Below are 22,232 nucleotides of genomic sequence, written 5' to 3' on the forward strand. Positions count from 1 at the left end.
CATCTTGAGGGGGCACTCCATAAGGCTTCACAGTCAATTTCCTCTTGGAGTTATTTTCCTGCAAAGTGAAAGAATGAAATGGCAATGCCAGTTTTCAGCAAAGGCAGAAGCCTTAAGAGATGCAATCTGAACAGGGGAAAAAAAGAGGCACGTGGCTAAGTATACTCAGCCACCTCACACCGTTTGCAAGCGCAGCCTGAAATGGAGCAAGAGGAAATGCATGTCCGCATATGTACTTTTCATCTGACCTTCACTGTTGAAACACACCAGCCTCTTGCCTTTAATCACATCTTCCGTGAACTTCAATTTCATAGCTTCTCTGAGTTCACAGACTGGCTTGCTGCAGACATGTTCTGTTGCCCTCCACCTCGTTGACTTGTACATTGCTTTTAAAAGATGTGAATTACTAGCTGACATTTTAATTAATTTATTTATTTTTTTGAGACATTGTCTCACTCTGTCACCCAGGCTGGAGTGCAGTGGTGCGATCTCAGCTCACCGCAACCTCTGCCTCCTAGGTTCAAGCGATTCTTGAGTAGTTGGGATTACAGGTGCTGACCACCACGCCTGGCTAATTTTTGCATTTTCAGTAGAGATGGGGTTTCACCATGTTGGCCAGACTGGTCTCGAACTCCTGACCTCAGGTGATTTGCCTGCCTCACCTGCCCAAAGTGCTGGGATTACAGGCATGAGCTACCACACCCAGGCAAGGGGTCCACATTCTTATACACCAATAATGACCAGAGCTGAGAAACAGCTGTCCCCTTACTTAGGTGTGTGTGCTCCAGTGTGCCACCATCCTGGGTACCATTCCAGACACTGAGGATAAGGCAGAAGATAAGTATATAATGTGTAAGGAGACAACAGGGCTGATAAGAAAAATAAAATAGGAAGGGGAAGAGAAAAATAGCTAGGGACTGCTATTTTATATGGAGGGTGCAGGGGCTCCCCTTGATGAGGTGATACTTAAGTAGAGGTGAGGTCAGAGAAGCAGCCACGGGTCAGTTGCACGGGGCTTGAGGGCAAAAATAAAGATATGGGATTCTCCTTAAGTTTGAGGGGAAACCATCATAGGGTTTAAACTGTTTTACATCTCTGGTGAAAGGAAGACACTGCTTTCCAGAGAGTTCCGCCAAAGTGCCAAGTCTTAGTTATGTTGGCTTTCCTGGGGACATGGCTGTACGCTGCAATGGATGATATGTTTGCCATTTCAGTGGTATCGTCTCTGGCCGGGCGCCATGGCTCACATCTGTAATGCCAGCTCTTCGGGAGGCGAAGGGTCGCTTAAGATCAGGGGTTTGAGACCAGCCTGACCAACATGGTGAAACCCCATCTCTACTAAAAATACAAAAATAAGCAGGCGTGGTGGCACACATCTGTAATCCCAGCTACTCAGGAGGCTGAGACAGGAGAATCACTTGAACCTAGGAGGCAGAAGTTACAGCGAATCAAGATTGAGCCACAGTACTCCAGCTTGGGGGACAGAGTGAAACTCCATCTCAAAAAAAAAAAAAATTGTCTCCATTGATGTATCAGGAATGAAGCAAAGTGTGCATGTTAAAAAATTATGGTACTTATTTTCCTGATAATGCATAATTGATATAAAAAATTCAAATCCCACAAGGCTACCGTAAGCAATGATTATGCCACTGCACTCCAGCCTGGGTGACAGAGCAAGATCCCGTCTCTAAAAGGAAAAAAAATCAAATGATACAAAGAAAACAAAAGTCCTTTCATAATCCCACTGCCCCAGAGATAATTATTGTGAGTAGATGGGTAGATAACCATCTGGACTAAAAATAGCATATTTCATTATATCCAAGAAGAGATCATTGATCCAGAATATCCCGGACCTGTCTCGTTCCCCGTGAGTGGTGTCTCCCACGTCTAGTTACCTCTGAAGTCTCTGAGAGCATGATAGGTGACAGGAACACAGGGCCACCCTGACGTCTTCTGGAATGCCTTCTGAGCGTTCTTTCCACTGGGTGGATGGTGGCATGGGGTGAGTCGGGTTTTTTCCCACAATAACAGTTCACTGTCTTTTTTTTTTTTTTTTTTTTTTTGAGACGGGAGTCTCGCTCTGTCGCCAAGGCTGGAGTACAGTGGCCGGATCTCAGCTCACTGCAAGCTCTGCCTCCCGGGTTCCCGCCATTCTCCTGCCTCAGCCTCCCGGGTAGCTGGGACTACAGGCGCCCGCCACCTCGCCCGGCTAGTTTTTTGTCTTTTTTGGTAGAGACGGGGTTTCACCGTGTTAGCCAGGATGGTCTTGATCTCCTGACCTCGTGATCCGCCCGTCTCGGCCTCCCAAAGTGCTGGGATTACAGGCTTGAGCCACCGCGCCCGGCCAGTTCACTGTCTTAAAGTCATTGTTATTGCTGACATTTATAAACAACTAAAGGCCACCATCCTTGGCCAGCCCACCCCAACCCCACCCCCAGCCAGGCTCCGCAGCACATCCGTTCAGTCTTCCTTCATTCCAGTGATGAGACCTAGGGCAATTTCAATGCGTGGGGTTACCATAGCAGGAACTCAGGGCAGTTCCTGCGGTTTGGGGTTACCATATAAATGACCTCTGAGTGGGTGCCTTTTTAACATTTTTGGTGGTTATTTTCACATAAATAGGATTATACCGTCCATGCTATTTGATTAGCCCCTTTTTTTTTTTTTTTTTTTTTTTTTTTTTTTTTTTTTTCAGACAAAGTCTCGCTCTGCCACCCAGGCTGGAGTGCAGTAGTACAATCACAGTTCACTGCAACCTCTACCTCCCGAGTTAAAGCAGTCATCCTGCATCAGCCTCCCTGATAGCTGAGACAACAGGCACTCACCACCACATCTAGCTAATTGTTGGGGGGTTTTTTGGTAGAGAGAGGGTCTCATATCCCACTATGTTGCCCTGGCTGGTCTTGAACTCCTGGGCTCAAGCAATCTTCCCGCCTCAGCCTCCCAAAGTTTCAGTTATTACAGGGCTAAGCCACCATGCCCAGCCCCATTTACTTACTTACTTATTTGTTTATTTAAAGACGGAGTCTTGCTCTGTCGCCCTGGCTGGAATGCAGTGGCGAGATCTCGGCTCACTGCATCCTCTGCCTCCTGGGTTCAAGCAATTATCCTGCCTTATCCTCCCACGTAGCTGGGACTATAGGCAGGCGCCACCACACATGTCTAATTTTTGTATTTTTAGTAGAGATGGGATTTCACCATGTTGACCAGGCTAGTCTCGAATCCTGACCTCAGGTGATCGGCCTGCCTCAGCCTCCCAAAGTGCTAGGATTACCGATGTGAGCCACTGTGCCCGGCCTCCCATTTTTTAAAAAACTCAACAATATACCTTGGCCATCTTTCTACACTGGTGCTCACTCAACTGCCATACAGCTCCATGGGTTAGAGCACTGTTTTGGGAGTTGGTGGCCTGAGTTTGGATCCTGGTGCATTGACTGGCTGTGTGCCAGCAATGGTGTTGATGTAGCAGAAATGAGAGCGATCAGATCCACTTCAGGAGCAAGAGCAGAGGGTGATTCAGTGAGGAAAGGGATGGGAGGCAGGGAGACCAACAGAAGACCGAGGCCCCAGCACATCTTCAGGGACAGGAAGTTGCTTTTACCATGCCCAGTTCCCTGTGCTTATTCGTAGGATACCAAATCTCCCACCAGCAGCAAGCCCTGTGGTTTTAACATCTCCCTTCTGAATGCATGTGGACATTCTGACCCTTCAAGCAGCGTGGACAAAGAAAGGATCCTCTTAACTATTCAGGATGTGATGGTAAGATCAGTTTTCAGCATCCTAACTCCTGAGGGCTGGGGATCTTTTCCATAGCCAAGCAGCTGTGCCTGCCATAAGATGGACTCCATGAGAGAATCTAAGCGAACCGCAGGGCAGGCACGGTGGCCTGTAATCCCAGCACTTTGGGAGGCTGAGGCGGGAGGATGGCTTGGGCTCAGGAGTTAGAGACCAGCCTGGGAAACATAGCAAGACCTTGTCTTGACTAAAAGTTTAAAAAATTTGCTGGGTGTGATGGCGTGTGCCTGCAGTCCCAGCTACTTGAGAAACTGAGGCTGGAGGATCACTTGAGTCCAGGAATTCAAGGTTGCAGTGAGCTATGATTGTGCTATTGCAAGTCTGCCTGGATGACAGAGAGAGAACCTGTCTCAAAACAAACATACAAACAAAACCTCTGGGCTGCTACCCCCTAGAATGGATATATATTTTTTGTTTGTTTATTTGCTTGTTTAAAGAGATAGAATCTTGCTCTGTCTCCCAAGCTAGAATACAGTGGTGCAATCATGGCTCACTGCAACTCCTGGGCTCAAGTAATCCTCCCACCTCAGCCTCCCAAGTAGCTGGGGTTATAGGCATGTGCCACCATGCCCAGCTAATTCTTTTTTTATTTTTTTAATTTTTTTTTTTTTTTTTTTTTTTTTTTGAGAGACAAGGTCTTGCTTTATTGCCCAGGCTGGTTTCAAACTCCTGGGCTCAAGTGATCCTCCTGCCTCAACCTCCCAAAGTGCTGCCATTACAGGCATGAGCCGCCGTGCCTGGCCAGATGTAAAACAATCCGCAAGAACTTTGACTTAATGACGTTACTTTTAAATGATAATAAGAGCTCACATTAAATGAGCACTTACCGAGTGCCAAGCACCATGTTGAGCATGTAACATCCGTGACCACATTAACCATGTGAGTTAAGTTCTAGGGATTTTCATTCCCATGTTATGGTTTGAGGAGACTGAGGAATAAAGAAATAATGTTGCTCACCCAGGCCTCAGGGAAGGCCCTGCTGGAAGCCCAGGCTCATGACTTCTTGTTCCTTATAGTTCACAGTCACAAGTGGGGAATTGCACTCACCTGGTTTTGCTCAGAATGTGCCACAGTCTGTTGTGAATATTACTGATGTTATGCCTGGGAGCAAGGTGTTCAGAGGTGACCATCTATCAGTTATGCTTAATAATGTTTTAAACAATGATAGAGAGAAGCTCTCCTTAGCCAAATGTCTCCTCAGCGAATCCATAACTGAAAATGTGGATGAAAAATGTTTTTCAAAAGCGAAATCCAATGAGGAAACAGCCAGACAAACCCAAATTGAGGGGGATACTCTACAATACAACTGGCCCGGAGTCTTCAAAAATGTCAGTGGCAGCCAGGTGCGGTAGCTGATACCTATCATCCCAGCACTTTAGGAGGCTGAGGTGGGAGGAATGCTTGAAGCCAGGAGTTCCAGACCAGCCTGGGCAACATAGGGAGACTCCATCTCTACAAATAATCAGCTGGGTGTGGTGGTGCTTGGGAGGCTGAGGTGAGAGGATCACTTGAGCCCGGGAGGTCGAGGCTGCAGTGAGCTATGATCATGGCACTGCACTCCAGCCTGGGCAACAGAATGAGACCCTGTCTCAAAAAAAAAAAAAAAGTCATTAGCATGAGAGACAAAGGGTGTTGTTTCAGATTAAAGGAGAGTAAAGAAATAACACAATAAGGCAGTGTGATGAGATCCTAGGGGTGTGAGGGAGAGGAATTGCTATATATAAAGAGAGTTTTGGAAAATGAATGAAATTTGAAATGAACTATATTATATTAGATAATGTTGTATTGATGTTAAATTTTCTGAGTTTGACAGTTGCATTGTGGCCATGTAAGAGAACGTCCTTGTTCTCTGGAGACGCATGCTGAAGTGTGCAGGCATGAGGGGCTATGCATAAATGGGTCAGGATCAAGAATATGTGTGTACATATTGAGAAGGAGAAAGTGGGAGGGGAGAGGAGAGAAATGTGGCAAAATGTTAACAACTGGTAAATATATGTGAAGGGTATTTGGGTGTTCATTATACTAGCATGGTAAGTTTTCTGTAGGTTTTACATTTTTTCAAAATAGAAAAAGCTAGCACGTTAAAGAGGAGAGAAGCTACTTCAGTAGAACTAAGCATCACCAAAGAAGAAATAGAGAAAAATGGCCTGGCACAGTGGCTCACACCTGTAATCCTAGCACATTGGGTGGATGAGGTGGGTGGATCACCAAGGTCAGGAGTTCAAGACCAGCCTGGCCAACATGGTAAAACCCCATCTCTACTAAAAATACAAAAATTGGCCGGGCGTGGTGGTGTGTGCCTGTAATCCCAGCTACTTGGGAGGCTGAGGCAGGAGAATTGCTTGATCCCGGGAGTCGGAGGTTGCAGTAAGCCGAGATCATGCCACAGCACTCCAGCCTGGGTGACAGAGCAAGACTCCATCTCAGGGGGGGAAAAATCCAGCATAGTAGGATTGTATCAATGTAGTTTCCTAATTGTGATGTTATGCTGTAGTTATGCAAGGTATCACCATTGGGGGAAACTGGGTGAAGGGTACATGGGCTCTCTCTTTATTTTTCCTTACAAATGGCATGGGAAATCTATAATTAGCTCAACATAAAGAGTAAAAATTAAATAAAAACACCAATGCCCGGGTCTTACCACTCAGAGGATCTGATTCTGGATTTGGGCTCAGCCACTGTTCCCTTTTTTAAGGTCCTTATGTGCCTATAATTTGTTGCAATGTTTGAGAACCATAGTTATAAGGAAAAGATAGAGCTGCAGTTCTCAAAGTTGGATATGCATAAGAATCGCTTAGGATATTTGTTTAAGATGCATATTTTAGGTCTGAACTTTTAAGCTAATAGAATTTGTAGATAGGAGGTAGCACATTTTTAACAAAAGAACTCCCAGTGATTCTGAAGCAGAGGCCTGGAGATTAGAGCACACCTCCAATGGAAGGAACATCTTTTAAGATACTTTGGACTTTGTGGCTTAGATTTGAGGACTGTAAAAGAGGGACATTTAAAAAAATAAAAATTAAAAGCTCTTCTACATTGTACAAAGCTAAGATGACCAACCAGTGAAAAAGCAACAAAAATACAGAGTTTCACCAACGTCAGAAAGGTACAGGATGGAAGGTAGGGTCTGACCTTCTCTTTGAAACCATATACTTCTGGAAACCTGGCGGGGAGACGATGTCCCTTAAAAAAATAACAGATGAAAGATACAGAAGCAGAATAGCTCCTAAAAATATCTCCTGTGCTATAGAGGAGTACATTTGTTTGTTTGTTGTTGTTGTTTGTTTGTTTGTTTTTTCAGAGTCTCGCTCTGCTGCCCAGGCTGGAGTGCAGTGGCATGATCTCAGTCACTGCAACCTCTGCCTTGTGGGTTAAGGCAATTCTCATGCCTCAGCCTCCCAAGTAGCTGGGATTATAGATGTGTGCCAGCACACCCGGCTAATTTTTTTTTTGTATTTTTGTATTTTTAGTAGAGACGGGGTTTCACCATTTCGGCCAGGCTGGTCTCAAACTTCTAACCTTAGGTGATCCACCTGCCTCGGTCTCCCAAAGTGCTGGGATTACAGGCATGAGCTACCGTGCCTGGCCTGTGTGTCAATTTGTATCCAAAATATTAACCATTAATATCAAGAAGAGACTGAATTATGTTCAGCATACTCTTTTAAGAAGACAAGGACGTATTCATATATTTTCAAAATATTTACATACAGAATAATTTGTTTAGGTGTTTTACTATTTGAAGGGGTAAATTTGACTGGGCTCAGTGGCTCATGCCTCTGATCCTGGTGCTTGGGAGGCCGAGACAGGAGGATCACTTGAGGCCAGAAGTTGCAGGCTAACCTAGGCAACATAGTGAGACCTCATCTCTATAAAAAAATTAAAATTAGCTGGGCATGCTAATGTGCACCTCTAGTCCCAGCTGCTCGGGAGGCTGAGGTGGGAAGATCACATGAGGCCAGGAGTGTGAGGCTCCACTAAGCCGTGATCACACCACTACACTCCAGCCTGGGGGACCGAGCACCACACTCCAGCCTGGGGGACGGAGCACCACACTCCAGCCTGGGGGACCGAGCACCACACTCCAGCCTGGGGGACCGAGCACTACACTCCATGCACTCCAGCCTGGGGGACCGAGCGCCACACTCCAGCCTGGGGGACCGAGCACCACACTCCAGCCTGGGGGACCGAGCACTACACTCCATACACTCCAGCCTGGGGGACCGAGCACCACACTCCAGCCTGGGGGACTGAGCACTACACTCCATACACTCCAGCCTGGGGGACCGAGCACCACACTCCAGCCTGGGGGACCGAGCACCACACTCCAGCCTGGGGGACCGAGCACCACACTCCAGCCTGGGGGACCGAGCACCACACTCCAGCCTGGGGGACCGAGCACCAAACTCCAGCCTGGGGACTGAGCACTACACTCCATACACTCCAGCCTGGGGGACCGAGCGCCACACTCCAGCCTGGGGGACCGAGCACCACACTCCAGCCTGGGGACCGAGCACTACACTCCATACACTCCAGCCTGGGGGACCGAGCACCACACTCCAGCCTGGGGAACCGAGCGCCACACTCCAGCCTGGGGGACCGAGCGCCACACTCCAGCCTGGGGGACCGAGCACTATGCTCCAGCCTGGGGGACCAAGACTTTTTTTTTTCCTGTATACAAAAAAGTGAATTTTAGATCAATAGAAAATAATTTTGCTTTGTTATTATATTAAGACAGTACTATATTGTGAAAATAAAGATGCACCCATCCTGTTTGGTTTTTCTCACTTTGGTTACATTTCAAAATGTGGCTCAAACTTGAGAAAACACAATGCAGAGAAAATAGAGGCATGTAGGAGAGGCTTTCTGATTAGGTATGACTTGAAAAAATATGCTAAAATGCAGGATAAGGATAGAAATACACCGAGGAATGGGAAGGAGTGTGGCCAAATTGAGGGCTCAGATTCGTGACTAGAAGGGCCAGCTTCAGCTCACAGGCATGTGCTGTTGGTCGGCTTGGTGGTGCACCATGGTTATTGTTGCTGTTTGACCTGGGCTTAGAAAACTTTTCTTCTGAGCATGCACCCCCAGTTTGACCTGGTCCCCACTCCCTATTCTACGACACTGTGGTTTACTTGATAGTTTATATTACATTACACCTCCTGAGGATGTCAGAGTTTGCGAGTCTTGTTTTTGGTAGAAGAAAGACCAAGTGATAGATTCCGCAAGCCTGGGAAGGTAGCTCGGGTTTTTCCATAAATTCTCTGTGGGGCCTTGGCTAAGTCACACTCCTTTGGAGCCCCCATTTCCTCCTTTAACAAGAAGGGGTGAATTAAATGTCTCCTGCCCCTGCCAGCTCTGAAATCATAAATCCTAGGTGCAGTTTATAAGAACTTCTGTTTCCATAGTACAAAATCCATGGATTGGCCGGCAGTGGCTCAAACCTGTAATCCCTGTAATCCCAGCACTTTGGGAAGATCACCTGAGGTCAGGAGTTAGAGACCAGCCTGGCCAACATGGTGAAATCCCATCTCTATTAAAAATACAAAAATTAGCCAGGCATGGTGGTACATGCCTATAATCCCAGCTACTCGGGACGCTGAGGCAGGAGAATCGCTTGAGCCCAAGAGGGAGGTGGAGGTTGCAGTGAGCCAAGATTGCACCACTGCACTCCAGCCTTGGCAACAGAGCGAGACTCTATCTCAAAAAACAAAACAAAACAACAACAGCAACAACAAATGAGTGGATGGGAGTAGACGATACATAATAGTTTGTGGAGCTCTGGCTCGTATCAGTACTTTTTTGTTTTTTTAAGAGATGGGGTCTCACTACATTGCCCAGACTATAGTGCAGTGGCTATTCACAAGTGCAATTATAGTGTACTACAGCCTCAAATACCTGGCCCCAAGCCATCCCCCCAAGTAGCTCGGACTACAGGCACACACCACCGCAAGCGATTGCTGTAGGTCTTTTGCAAGTTCGGTATTTAGGGCTTCAAACACCTTCCCCCATCCCAGATCTAAGCTTCATGATAGCAGACATGTACTCTGTCTCATTGCCTGCTGTGTCTCTGGTCCCTAGAAAAGTGCCTGGCATAGAGTTAGTCTGCAAATAAATCTTCATTGAGCAAGTGGATTGAATGATTGAATCAGTGAGTGAGTGGTATGGCTGTTGACTAGGCACCCTGGCCAGCCCACACAAGGAACTTCAGTCATCACATCACTGAGTTATGATTACAGTGACAATGTTTTCCAAGCTGTGAATCAGGACACATAATCTGACAAGGAATTTTTGTGTTGCTTGGGGTAGAAGAGTCAGTTTGAGATGTAGTTTGGGTCCTGAAATACTGGGATTTCTGGCACATGTTCTTAATGTGAGAGAGTATTTTAAATCACCTGAGTGAGGCAGGTGGGTCAGCCGGGGCATGCAGGGAATGATGGGGTTGGTAGCAGACAATCACAGTGGACTGTCATCATGTAGAAATATGGGCCTAGAGGTGCCAGGCTTTCTAGGTTTAAGAGAAGCCAGGTATCTGGGTTTCTGTGTTTCCTTGTTTTCTTTTCTTTTTTTTTTTTTTTTGAAACGGAGTCTCACTCATTAGCCCAGGCTGGAGTGCAATGGCACGGTCTCGGCTCACTGCAACGTCTGCCTCCCAGGTTCAAGTGATTCTCCTTCCTCAGCCTCCCAAGTAGCTGGGACTACAGGCGTGCACCACCACGCCCAGCTAATTTTTGTATTTTTAGTAGAGACGGGGTTTCACCATGTTGGCCAGGCTGGTCTCAAACTCCTGACCTCAGGTGATCCACCCTCCACCCACCTAGGCCTCCCAAAGTGCTGGGATTACAGGAGTGAGCCACTGTGCCCCGCCTGGGTTTCTTTATGTTTGATTTCTCCCAATTGTTTTTATGTTGGAAACTAATTTACAGTTTGTTTGTTTTTCAGACAGGGTTTTGCCCTGTCACCTAGGCTGGAGTGCAGTGGCGTAATCATAGCTCACTGCAGCCTCAACCTCCTGAGCTCAAGCTTTCCTGCTGCCTCAGCCTCCCAGGTAGCTGGGATTACAGGCACAAGTCACTGTGCCTGGCTAATATATATATATATATATAGTAGAAATGGGGTTTCACTATGTTGCCCTGGCTGGTCTTGAACTCTTGAGCTCAAGTAATCTGCCTGTGTAGGCTTCCCAAAGCATTGGGATTACAGGCATGAGCCACCATGCCCAGCCTAATTCACAATTTCCTGTGGACCAAACAAAATATACCTGCTGGCCAGATGTGGCCTTTAGACTACCAACTTGCAACTTCTGGTTTAGCTAATGAAAGCTTTGTCAGTTCCTGATGAGATAGGAGGAAGAGGTCTTTCTCCTTGACAGTGGCTCTTGACCTAGCCCATCTGTTACCCAGAAACATCAAAGGCCCCCAGGGATGACCAACTGGACAGCTCAGACCAAAAGACAGCTGGCTTATGGCATTAGAAGGGCCCTGGGCAGGTGGGTCAGGCAGCACAGGGCCAGCTGAGCAGGAATAATTTGGTGATGAGCATGAATGATGTGAAATGATGCTGAACAAGCACTAAATGCCCATGAATTACAGGTCCAGGAGTAAGAGATGCAGTCATCCCATCCCTCAGTAGGGTGTTTCTGCAAATGAAGGTGCCAGATGAATTGAACTTAATAAAGCATATTTTTCAATCTTAATGAAAATAAAGAATAACTTCTGAATCAATATTAGAATAACTTTAATATCTTGCATTTATAGCCGACTTAGAATTTCTTAGGTATGATATGAAACAATTTTTACATTATTTTGTATCATTTTATCTAACACCTAATATGTGGGTGCCTTCTCATTTAAAAAGATTCAAACAGTTCAGAAGTAAATTGAGTATAATATGAAAAGCTGTCTATATCTACCCAGCCAAACCATCTCCAGCTTTTACTTTTATTGAGCAAATATACTTTATTCATTTAGTTATCCATTCATTCATTTACTCATTTATTTATTATTCTTTTCAGCTTATTTCTGCTTTCATCTTAATTCCTCTCTTAAACTTTTTGGTTTAATTTATCACATTGGTTCTCCCTGACCTCCACCACTGTAACCTGCCTTAAGTTAAATGTTTAATTTCTTTTTTCTTTCTCTTTTTTTTTTTAAAGATAGAGATGATGTCTCACCATGTTGCCCAGGCTGGTCTCAAACTCCTAGGCTCAAGTAATCCTCCCGTGTGGCCTCCCAAAGTGCTAGGATTACAGGTGTGACCCACCGCACCTAGCCCATGTAATTTTCATACTGTTTTCTAATATATCAATTAGGCTATACCTTTAGGCTGTAAGTTTTCTTCTGAATATTGCTTTGTATTTTTTCTGCAAATTTTACCATGCAGTACTATGTAATAGTTTCTTTGTCATTTATTTATTTGTTTATTTTGAGACAGTCTCGCTCCATCACTCAGGCTGGAGTGCAGTGCAACAGAGTCTCGTTCGGCTCACTGCAACCTCCGTCTCCCAGGTTCAAGCAATTCTCCTATCTCATCGTCCCAAGTAGTTAGAACTACAGGCATGTGTCACCATACCTGGCTAATTTTTTTTTTTTTTTTTTTTTTTTTTTTGTAGAGATGGGGTTTCACCATGTTGGCCAGGCTGGTCTCAAACTCCTGACCTCAGGTGATCCGCCCGCCTTGGCCTCCTAAAGTGCTGGGATTACAGGCATGAGCCACTGTGCCCAGCCATTTATTTCTATTGGCTTATTACTTTAGGGTGGTTTTTCTTCCCTTGTGTATGTTTATTTCTTCATTTAAGACAGGGTCCTGTTCTGTCACCCCGCCTGGAATGCAGGGCGTGATCATGGGTTACTGCAGCCTCAACCTTCTGGGGTTAAGCGATGCACCTGCCTCAACCTTGCAAGCAGCTGAGACTACAGGCCTGCGCCACGATGCCCGGCTAATCGTAGAGACAGGGACTTGCTATGTTGTCCAGACTGGTCTTGAACTCCTGGCCTCAAGCAGTCCTCCCACCTCGCCTTCCCAAAGTGCTGGGATTACAGGCACAAGCCACCTCGCCCAGTCTCTCTTCTTTATTTAGGAGAGTTTTTCCAAACGTTCTAAGTAAACTATTTTTTTTTGTTTATCTAGTTTTTTTTGTTTTGTTTTGTTTTTGCTATCGTTTTGTGTTAGTTTCTAATTTGGCCACATTATGATTAAAAATGGCCTAAAATTAAAGATGGTTTAATTTCTGGGATTTGAAAGTTACTGAGGTTTTTTGTTTGTGGCCTACCAGGTGATTTTTATGAATGTTCTATGATATTTCAAAAGAATAATCATTCTCTTTTTGGTACAAAGTTCTCAATATATCTGTTAAATCACACACGATTAGTTATAACACTTAACTGGGTGATTCTTAAAGTATGGTCCCAGACTACCTATATTAGCATCATCTGGGCTGCTTATTAAAGCCGTGAATTCTCACACCACACCCATAGGTATATAATTGGATCTGGAGGAGGCATGGAGTGCTCAGAGCCTGCATTTTTAATAAGCTTCTCTGGAAACTCTTATACTCATTAGCAAACCAACCACTACTTACTTTTTGTCTGTTTGATCTGGTTGATTTCTGTGAACTTGTCAATTTTCCCCTGCATTTGTTTTTGCTTTGTATATTTCAAATATCTGTCATTGTTTGCATATAGAGTCAAAATGGTTTTTGAGAGAGTGTACCTTTCATCCATGTGAATATATCTGTCTCAAAATCTTTGTCCCATTGAAAACACGAAGTGAGCCTTTTCAACAGAAATTTCTGGGCCATAAAAACTTCCACAGAAGGAGGAGTATGTGCATGTGCATGTGTAAGTGAGTCCAGCATCAAGATGAGTGAGAGGGAGCCCTGAGGCTAGAGTTGGGGGCCACATTTAGGGCTGCAGCCCGTCCCCAGCTATATTAAGTAAGGGGTAGCAGAGAGGCTCACCTGTAAGCTGAAGCCAGGGGCGTCTGCCCGCTTGTCTTTCTTTAGCACTGGAAAATTTTCATGTATTATTACTATTGTTATTATCATTCTCTTTCATTGTTTCTGTTCTGTTCTCTGGAATTTTTTTTTTTTTCTTTGAGACGGGGTCTCAATCTGTCACCCAGGTTGGTATGCAGTGGCGCAATCTTGGCTCACTGCAACCTCTGCCTCCTGGGTTCAAGCAATTCTCCTGCCTCAGCCTCATGAGTAGCTGGGATTACAGGCATCCACCACCACGCCTGGCTAATTTTTTATATTTTTAGTAGAGACGGGGTTTCACCATGTTGGCCATGCTAGTCACAAACTCCTAATCCTCAAACAATCCGCCCACCTCAGCCTCCCAAAGTGCTGGGATTATAGGCGTGAGCCATCGTGCCCAGCATGCTTCCCCCTTTACTCATTTCTCTCTCCTGTCGCCCTGTGAAGAGGTGCTTTCCGCCATGATAGGAAGTTGCCTGAGGCCTCCCCAGCCATGGAGAACTTTGAGTCAACTAAACCTCTTTTCTTTGTAAATTACCCAGTCTCAGGTATTTCTTCATAGCAGCGTGAGAACAGACTAATATACCATGTCTGTGTTTTTATTTTTATTTTTTTTGAGACAGGACACTCTGTCACCCAGGCTGGAGTGCAGTGGTATGATCTCGGCTCACTGCAACCTCCGCCTCCCAGGTTCAAGCGATTCTTCTGTCTCAGCTTCCCAAGTAACTGGGACTACAGGTGTGTGCCACCACGCCCGGATAATTTTTGTATTTTTAGTAGAGATGGGGTTTCACCATGTTGGCCAGGCTGGTCTTGAACTCCTGGCCTCAGGTGATCCACCCGCCTTGGCCTGGCAAAGTGCTGGGATTACAGGTATGAGCCACTGTGCCCAACCCATCATGTATGTTTTAATCTGCCATTTCCTCTTCCTTTAGTTCTTTGTGGATGTGATCTCTCCCCTCTATCTTTCAGGAATTCCTGAAATTTTCTAGTCAGCCAGTGGCATTCCTTGATATTTGGTCTCTATCCTGCTATCCCTATCCAATCTCCTTATTGATTGCTCAGCCAGGTTGATGCTGAGGGTTTGGCCAGGGGCCCCCAAAGCAGTAAAGCATTGGGCAGTCTCCCAGGCCCTTCTACTTCCTGAGTTCATTTTCTCTTCTGTCACTCTCTTCCCCAAGACAAAGATTGTTTTGGTTTTTCTCCAGTGATGCACTTTAGAGGCTGAACTCCAGGGTACTTTATAAATACACTTAGCTTGAATGAAAATTCATGAAAAGAAAATCAAAGGTTGAATAGGGGCAGTAAGAAGGTGTCAGAAAACTAAAAATATTGCCCAGGTATTTAAAACACATGTATAATTCAAATTTTCCTAGCCTTAGTTCTATCAAAATTGATATAGGGGAATGAGGTTTTTTTGTTTTGTTTTGTTTTTGTTTTTTTGTTTTTTGTTTTTTTTGATAGACTCTCACTCTGTCACCCAGGCTGAAGTACAGTGGTGCAGTCTTGATTCAGTGCAACCTCTGCCTCCCGGGTTCAAGTGATTCTCCTGCCTCAGCCTCCTGAGTAACTGGGATTACAGGCGTCCACCACCACACCCAGCTAATTTTTGTATTTTTAGTAGAGATGGGGTTTCACCACGTTGGCCAGGCTGGTCTCGAACTCCTGACCTCAAGTGACCTCAGCCTGCCAAAGTGTTGGGATTACAGGTGTGAGCCACCATGCCCGGTCGGTCGGGAATGCGATTTTTAAAATATGCAGAGTTAGGCCAGGCACGGTGGTTCACGCCTGTAATCCCAGTACTTTGGGAAGCCAAGGTGGGAGGATCACTTGAGGCCTGGAGCTCAAGACCAGTTTAGGCAACATAGTGAGACCCTGTCTCTACAAAAATCGTACAAAATCAGCCAAGTGCAGTGGCACATACCTGTAGTCCCAGCTATTCAGGAAGCTGAGGTGGTAGGATCACTTGAGCCCAGGAATTAGTGAGCTATGATTGTACCACTGCATTCCAGCCTGGGAAACAAAGCAAGACCCTGTCTCTTAAAACAAAAACAAAAACAGAAACAAAAGACTCAGAGTTGACCCTAAAGTTAGGGCACAAGCCACTTTATTATGGACGTTGACTGGCAAGCCCTAAATTTGGGTTTTTGGCACTCATTACTCTGGTAATCTGTTATGGATTACTAAGAGATGTTGCCAGATTGTAGATTCCATAAGTCTGTCTTGTCATTCACTCTATCCCTAGCACCTACTAGTCACAGCTGCTTATGGGGGACATGTATACTCAACAAAAAATATTTATTGCCATGTGTGGTGGTTTATACCTATAAACCCAGTACTTTTGGAGGCCGAGGCAGGAGGATCGCTTGAGCCCAGCAGTTCGAGACCAGCCTGGGCAACATGGAAAGACCCCATCTCAACAAAAAATACAAAAATTAGCTGAGCATGATGGTGTACACCTGTAGTCTTAGCTACTCAAAAGTGGGAGAATCTCCTGAACCCAGGAGGTCGAGATTGCAGTGAGCCATGATCATGCCGCTGCACTCCAGTTTGGGTGACAGAGTGAGACACTGTCTCAAAAAAAAAAAAAAAAGTGTTGAATAAATGGATGAACGAGAAAAAAGAACAAATTAATCAACAAACTCTTCAGTGCTGGGCAAAAAGCATTCATGGTCCAGGCAGATTAATAATATGAATGTGTAAAATGCCTCATATAGTGCGAAAGAAGTTAATGGGAATTACCGCAACTAACAGTGCATGCCAGACTCAAGACATTCAAATCCCGGTTTTACAAAACTGCCAACCAAATGAGAGACATTATTGGGGTTCCAGGGGCAGGGGGTTGGTTGGGGAGGTCTGGCCTTTCTGCCTGTATGTCAGTGACCTCTACCCCCGAGACTGCTGCTAGCTCTTGAGGGCTGTCTTAAAGTTTCCACTGTGGCTTTATGGTCTAAGCATCCAAGCTTCTAATAGGCAGATTCAGTAGCATCTGAGAAATAATAAAAGATGCCATCATCAAAATTTTAAATTTTCTGCAAAAACTAGAACCCTATTAAAGCAATCACAAAACACTGATTCCTAGCTGTTAATTTCATTTTGTCCCCTCAGCAGCCCTTTTTTTTGTGAGCTAATCAGGGCACATTTTCCCATAGCAAAGATGAGGGCTTGAAGCTCAGCAACTCACCTGGGGACACAGAGTAAACTGACTCAGACCCAGAATTTAGACCCAGATCATTTGCCTTTGTAAGTAGAGTTAGGAGTTTAGTGCTTCATCTGCTCACACTTAACACATACATGAACACGTTTAGTGGCCTCAAGGCAGCTTTGTGTCTAAAGCTCTTACTGGCAGGTTTCATCAATTTTGTGCAAGTCAGTGGACAATCACTGAGCACCTGACTTTCATCCCTCTCTACAGACCAGTTGCTTCCAAGTTGGTACCAGGCAGGGAATAAACATAGTCACGTGGTTAAGAGTCTGGACTTTAGAGTCTGATATGGTTTGGCTGTGTCCCCACCCAAATCTCATCTTGAATTGTAGCTCCCATAATTCCCACATGTCGTAGGAGGATCCAGGTGGGAGGTGATTGAATTATGGGGCAAGTCTTTTCTGCGCTGTTCTTGTGATAGTGAATGAGTCTCAGTAGATCTGATGGTTTTTAAAGTGGGAGTTTCCCTGTCCAAGCTCTCTCTCTTTGCCTACTGCCATCCATGTAAGACGTGACTTGCTCCTCCTTGTCTTCTGCCATGATTGTGAGGCCTCCCCAGCCATGTGGAACTGTAAGTCAAGTAAACCTCTTTTTCTTCCCAGTCGTGGATATCTCTTTATCAGCAGCATGAAAACGGACTTATACAGAGGCAGATGCTCATTCCTCCATACCCTGGCTCTGCCATTACTGGCCATGTGACCTTGAACTTGTATTTAAGTCCTCCAAGCCTGTAAGATGAGGACACCTACTGCACTGGCGTGTTAGGAGGTTGAAATGAAATAAGGTGGCTGGGTGTGGTAGTTTATGCCTACAATCCCAGCACTTTGGGAGTCTGAAGCGGGAGGATTGCTTGAGCCCAAGAGTTTGAGACCAGCTTGGGCAACAGAGTAAGACCTCATCTCTACAAAAAAATTAAAAATTAGCCAGTTGTGGTGATATGCACCTGTAATCCCAGCTGTTCTGGAGACTGAGGTGGGAGCATCGCTTGAACCCAGGAGGTGGAGGTTGCAGTGAGCCAAGGTGGTATTACTGCACCCCAGCCTGGGTGACAGAGCAAGACCCTGCCTCAAAAAAGGAAAAGGAAAAGAAATGAGATAAGGTGCATGGATAAGTCAGCTTCGTGCCTGATAATGTAACAGAAGCTTAGCAATTAGTAGCTGTTGTTTTTGATGTCACAGTACTGATACTATGATTGCAAAAACTTCATGTTTGATGGTCGCCTGATGTCACTCTTTCCTAGTTCAGCAGAAAGAGGAAGCTCAGGCATAGAAGGCATTAATTCACTGACCATCAAACCCCTGCTGCATTTCAGTCAGTGGTTCTTCTAGAAACTACCTTTAAGTCTTTGTATCAGCGTCTGTCCCTCCACCTCCTCCCTGGATCCCCAGTGAGGAGACCCATTTGCATGCAGTCCCTGTCATCCAATCTCCACCTGAGGTGTTGGCAGCCTGGCCTCCATGCAGAGGGCTTTCCGTTGAAAGGGCTTGAACTTAACATTTTAAACGCTGAACACTGAAATCAAATATAACAAGGTTTTGAAGCAAAACTATAAAGTATGTTTTTTTCAGAGAAATTTCTGGATGATGGCTTCAAAGCACCTGGTAGATCCCACAGCATGGTATCTCTTTGAAGTACGGGCAGATTGGCTTTCAAAGCAACCAGCCCAAGGTCCTCATCTTTCCAGATGGAAAGGTTTTGAACGGCTTCCTCCAGGGAATGTTGCTCCTCAGTTTGTCTCCCCTCTGCCCCGGGACAGATGGTTTAGATCACGTGAGCATTATAAGGGCCTAGGTTCATCCAGTGTGAGCAAATGTATTTGCTTCCTTTGCGAAGAAGCTGCCAGCCACACCGAATCTAGGCAGCTCTTTTATAGATATTTTCTTTGCGGAGAGGGATTTTTTTTGTTGTTTTATTTTTTATTTTTTTAAAAATAGAGTTGGGGGTCTCACTTTATTGCCCAGGCTGGTCTCAAATTCCTGGGCTCAAGCAGTCCTCCCACCTCTGCTTCCCAAAGTACCAAGATTACAGGCATGAGCCACTGCACCTGGCCTGTATATATTTCGCAAATACAATCATGGCATTTAAATTTCCATTAATTTAAAAGAAGAAAAAGAAACCAAATTGAAACAGGAGGAATTATTGAAATTCAAATTTCTTTATCACAGGAAACATTATTTCTTAAAATAGCCATCAGTTTAATACATCATGAAATAAGAGGTTAGAGGTGCCATTTTTTAAAAACTCTGGTTTCCATTTGAGATGCATTTGGGTTGACTTTCTGGTGTGGAAAATGAGGCCACCCGCATTGCCTGCCCTCTGCTGATTTTTGTTAGCTAAGCTAAGGGCTTAGGTTTATAGCATTGCATTCTGGTCCATCTCCCTAATGTGCATAAACGCCTAGTATTTATTCAAACTTTAAGTGGCTACAGCGCTTACCATTAGACCTTTGATCACAGCTTCTCCATGCCTCTATCTTTATTTTGATTTCCTCTTTCATTGGTCTGGATTTTGTCACCTGGGTGATATTTTCCGAGAAGAGCTCATGAATGCCATCTGTATTCCCTGGGTTTCTGGCTGTTTGAGATGGATGGTCTGTTACTTTCCAGTCTGGACCTCTTGGCTGGATACTTTATTCTCGAGTTAGACAGATGCTGCTCCGTTGTCTTCCGGCATCGAGTGCTGCCGTTTGTCATTGGCTTTTGGGAACCAAACATGTTCCAGGGATAGAGATGATTTTTCCAGGCAGCTGGCTATCCAGGGTCCTCCACTCCACCATTCCTTGCCACTCCTCTAGGGAATTTGTTTATTTGTAAGAAGGAGGGACAAGATTTAAACATAAAAGTAAATATATCATTTTTTTTTTTAATTACAAAATTGGATACATGCTAATACTAAATACTTCTTTTAAGAACAAATAAGAAAAGGAAAGTTCTGGAAAGGCTCTCAGAGAGATCATTGTTAATAGTTGGGTGCTGGCCGGGCACAGTGGCTCACACCTGTAATCCAAGCACTTTGGGAGGCCAAGGCAGGTGGGTCACCTGAGGTCAAGAGTCTTGAGGTCAAGAGTTCAAGACCAGCCTGGCCAACATGGTGAAACTCCATCTCTACTAAAAATACAAAAAATTACCCAGGCGTGGTGGTGTGTGCCTGTAAGCCCAGCTGCTCGGGAGGCTGAGGCAGGAGAATCGCTTGAACCCAGGAGGCAGAGGTTGTAGTGAGCCGAGATCGCGCCACTGTACTCCAGCCTGGGCAACAGAGCAAGACTCCATCTCAAAAAAAAAAAAAAGTTAGGTGCCTATTTTTCCAGACTTTTTCTATGCATATATGCATACCTACATGTATAGAAATTAACAATGATTTTAAAAATTGAGTTCATCTTATATGTACATTTTTCAACATGCTTCTTTTTACTTAAATGTATATCTTGATATCTGCCCAAAGAAGTGCAAAAGTAGAGCTATCTCGTTCTTTGTAAGAGCTGCCTGGGGTTCAGTGAACACCTGCTGTATTAGTTATTTAATCCATCTCTCATTGATAACCATGTGGACCATTCTTTATTATAAAAGATGCCTCAACAATCTTTGTGTACTTAGGACTAAAGGATACATTCCCGGAAGGGCTAGGTCAGAGGGTATGCATCTGATTCATTTCTAGTCAGTCATTTCTGTCATCTCTGCCTCCAAAATAGATCTCAAGGCCTCCTCCCTGTCCCCACCTCTACTGCCACCTTCCTCTTTCACCTGCAACTGCAGCAAAGCTGGTAGGCCTGTTTCCACCCTTGTCCCACCTCCTAAAATCCAGTTGGTATCCAGGAGCCATAGAGATCTTTTAAAAGCAGAAGTCAGGCCAGGTGCAGTGGCTCACGCCTGTAATCCCAACACTCTGGGAGGCCGAGGTGATTGGATCACTTGAGGTCAGGAGTTCGAGACCAGCCTGGCCAGCATGGTGAAACTGTGTCTCTACTAAAAATACAAAAATCAGCCGGGCGTGGTGGCGGACACCTGTAATCCCAGCTACTTGGGAAGCTGAGGCAGGAGAATTACTTGAACCTGGGAGGCGGAGGTTGCAGTGAGCCGAGATCCTGTCACCGCACTCCAGCCTGGGCAACAAGAGCGAAAATCCATCTCAAAAAAATAAATTAATAAAAAATAAAAGCAGAAATCAGATAACATTGTATCTCTGCTTAGAACCCTTCTGCAGCTTCTCATACTGCATAGAGCAAAATCCACACTTCCCTGAGGCCCACAAAGCCCTGTCCCCCGTGACCACTGCCTTCCTCTAGGGAGCATATGCCCTCCAGCCGTTCCTGCCTCCTGGCCTTTGCCTCTGCTCTTCCTACCCCCAGACAGCCTTGTGCCCCAGACACTACCGGGTGGTTCTTCAGCACTCAGCCTTCCCTGACCACCATTCATCAGGGCCCCCTCAGGCCAGTCGCCCTGTCGCATCATCCAGACAAGGGCTTCCTTCATAGTCCTGGCCACCTCTGAAATGCCCCTGTTTATATTTTTGCGTCGCCTGCCTGTCTCCTCCTGCCCCACACTATATGCTTCTATAAGGCCAGAGGTTTGCCATCTTGCTCGCCACTGCTACCTCCGCTCTTAACACAGCACCTAAGCACATGTGCATGCATGAAGCCTTAATGAATGGTGGTTGCCATATTGTCTTCCCCACTGGCTGGGCCATGACAGATGCAAGAGAGTCTGTCATGCATGGATAATCTAGAAGGAGCAAGGAGGCGTGGCAGAGTGCAGAAGTCACAGCTATGCCACTTAATCACTGTGAGAAGTTGGACCAGCATAAAGGCTGGTCACAGTTCCTCAAATTTGGGGGTATCCTCACAATTCAATCACTCAAAATGTGGGGTTGCAACATAGTGAAGGTCATGAAGAGGCCAGAGGAAGTCTGCTCAGCTGACCATGGGTTCAAGGGTCCTAATGCCCCATCCCAATTCTTCCTGAAACTGGCCATCTTTGGTGGCTGCACTTGGCCTTAGACATCAGTGGGGACGATGCGGGGCCCTGGGACTGAGATTTCCGGGACAGTGACAGCAGTCTCCCAGCTAGGAATGTAATCCACAGTGACTGGACAAGAGTAGGGGCTGCAGAGAGAGGGACGTGCCCATTGTTTTCTCACCCAGCCTTGCCCCCACCCCAGCAGAACAGAACCTAAGTTGACCTCACTTGAGAATGGGAGTTGGGCCAAGCATAAGAGCCAATAGGCTATCTTGTTTTAACTGAATTCATGTTATCCCAGGGTTTT

At 45.5% G+C, this 22,232-nt stretch overlaps 2 protein-coding genes across 10 annotated transcripts in view; one reads left to right on the forward strand and one right to left on the reverse strand.

The window, feature by feature from the left end:
- Positions 1-22,232, forward strand: part of KATNIP (katanin interacting protein) — a 233,399-nt gene that overhangs the window by 102,923 nt on the left and 108,244 nt on the right. For 6 of the 9 annotated variants that reach the window (XM_015125838.3, XM_015125837.3, XM_077985648.1 and 3 more), the window contains one exon: positions 3,631-3,759. The exons of the other annotated variants lie outside the window; for them this stretch is intronic. In XM_015125838.3, coding sequence (XP_014981324.3) covers positions 3,631-3,759 — 129 coding nt within the window. The remainder of the gene's footprint in view (positions 1-3,630; positions 3,760-22,232) is intronic. 9 annotated transcript variants of the gene reach the window in all.
- Positions 19,110-22,232, reverse strand: part of LOC144337950 (uncharacterized) — a 48,957-nt gene continuing 45,834 nt past the window's right edge. The window contains exon 4 of the transcript XR_013411613.1: positions 19,110-19,761. The gene's annotated coding sequence lies outside the window, so the exon portion shown is untranslated. The remainder of the gene's footprint in view (positions 19,762-22,232) is intronic.

Source organism: Macaca mulatta, chromosome 20, assembly GCF_049350105.2.
Source record: "Macaca mulatta isolate MMU2019108-1 chromosome 20, T2T-MMU8v2.0, whole genome shotgun sequence".
Taxonomy (NCBI): Eukaryota; Metazoa; Chordata; class Mammalia; order Primates; family Cercopithecidae; genus Macaca; species Macaca mulatta.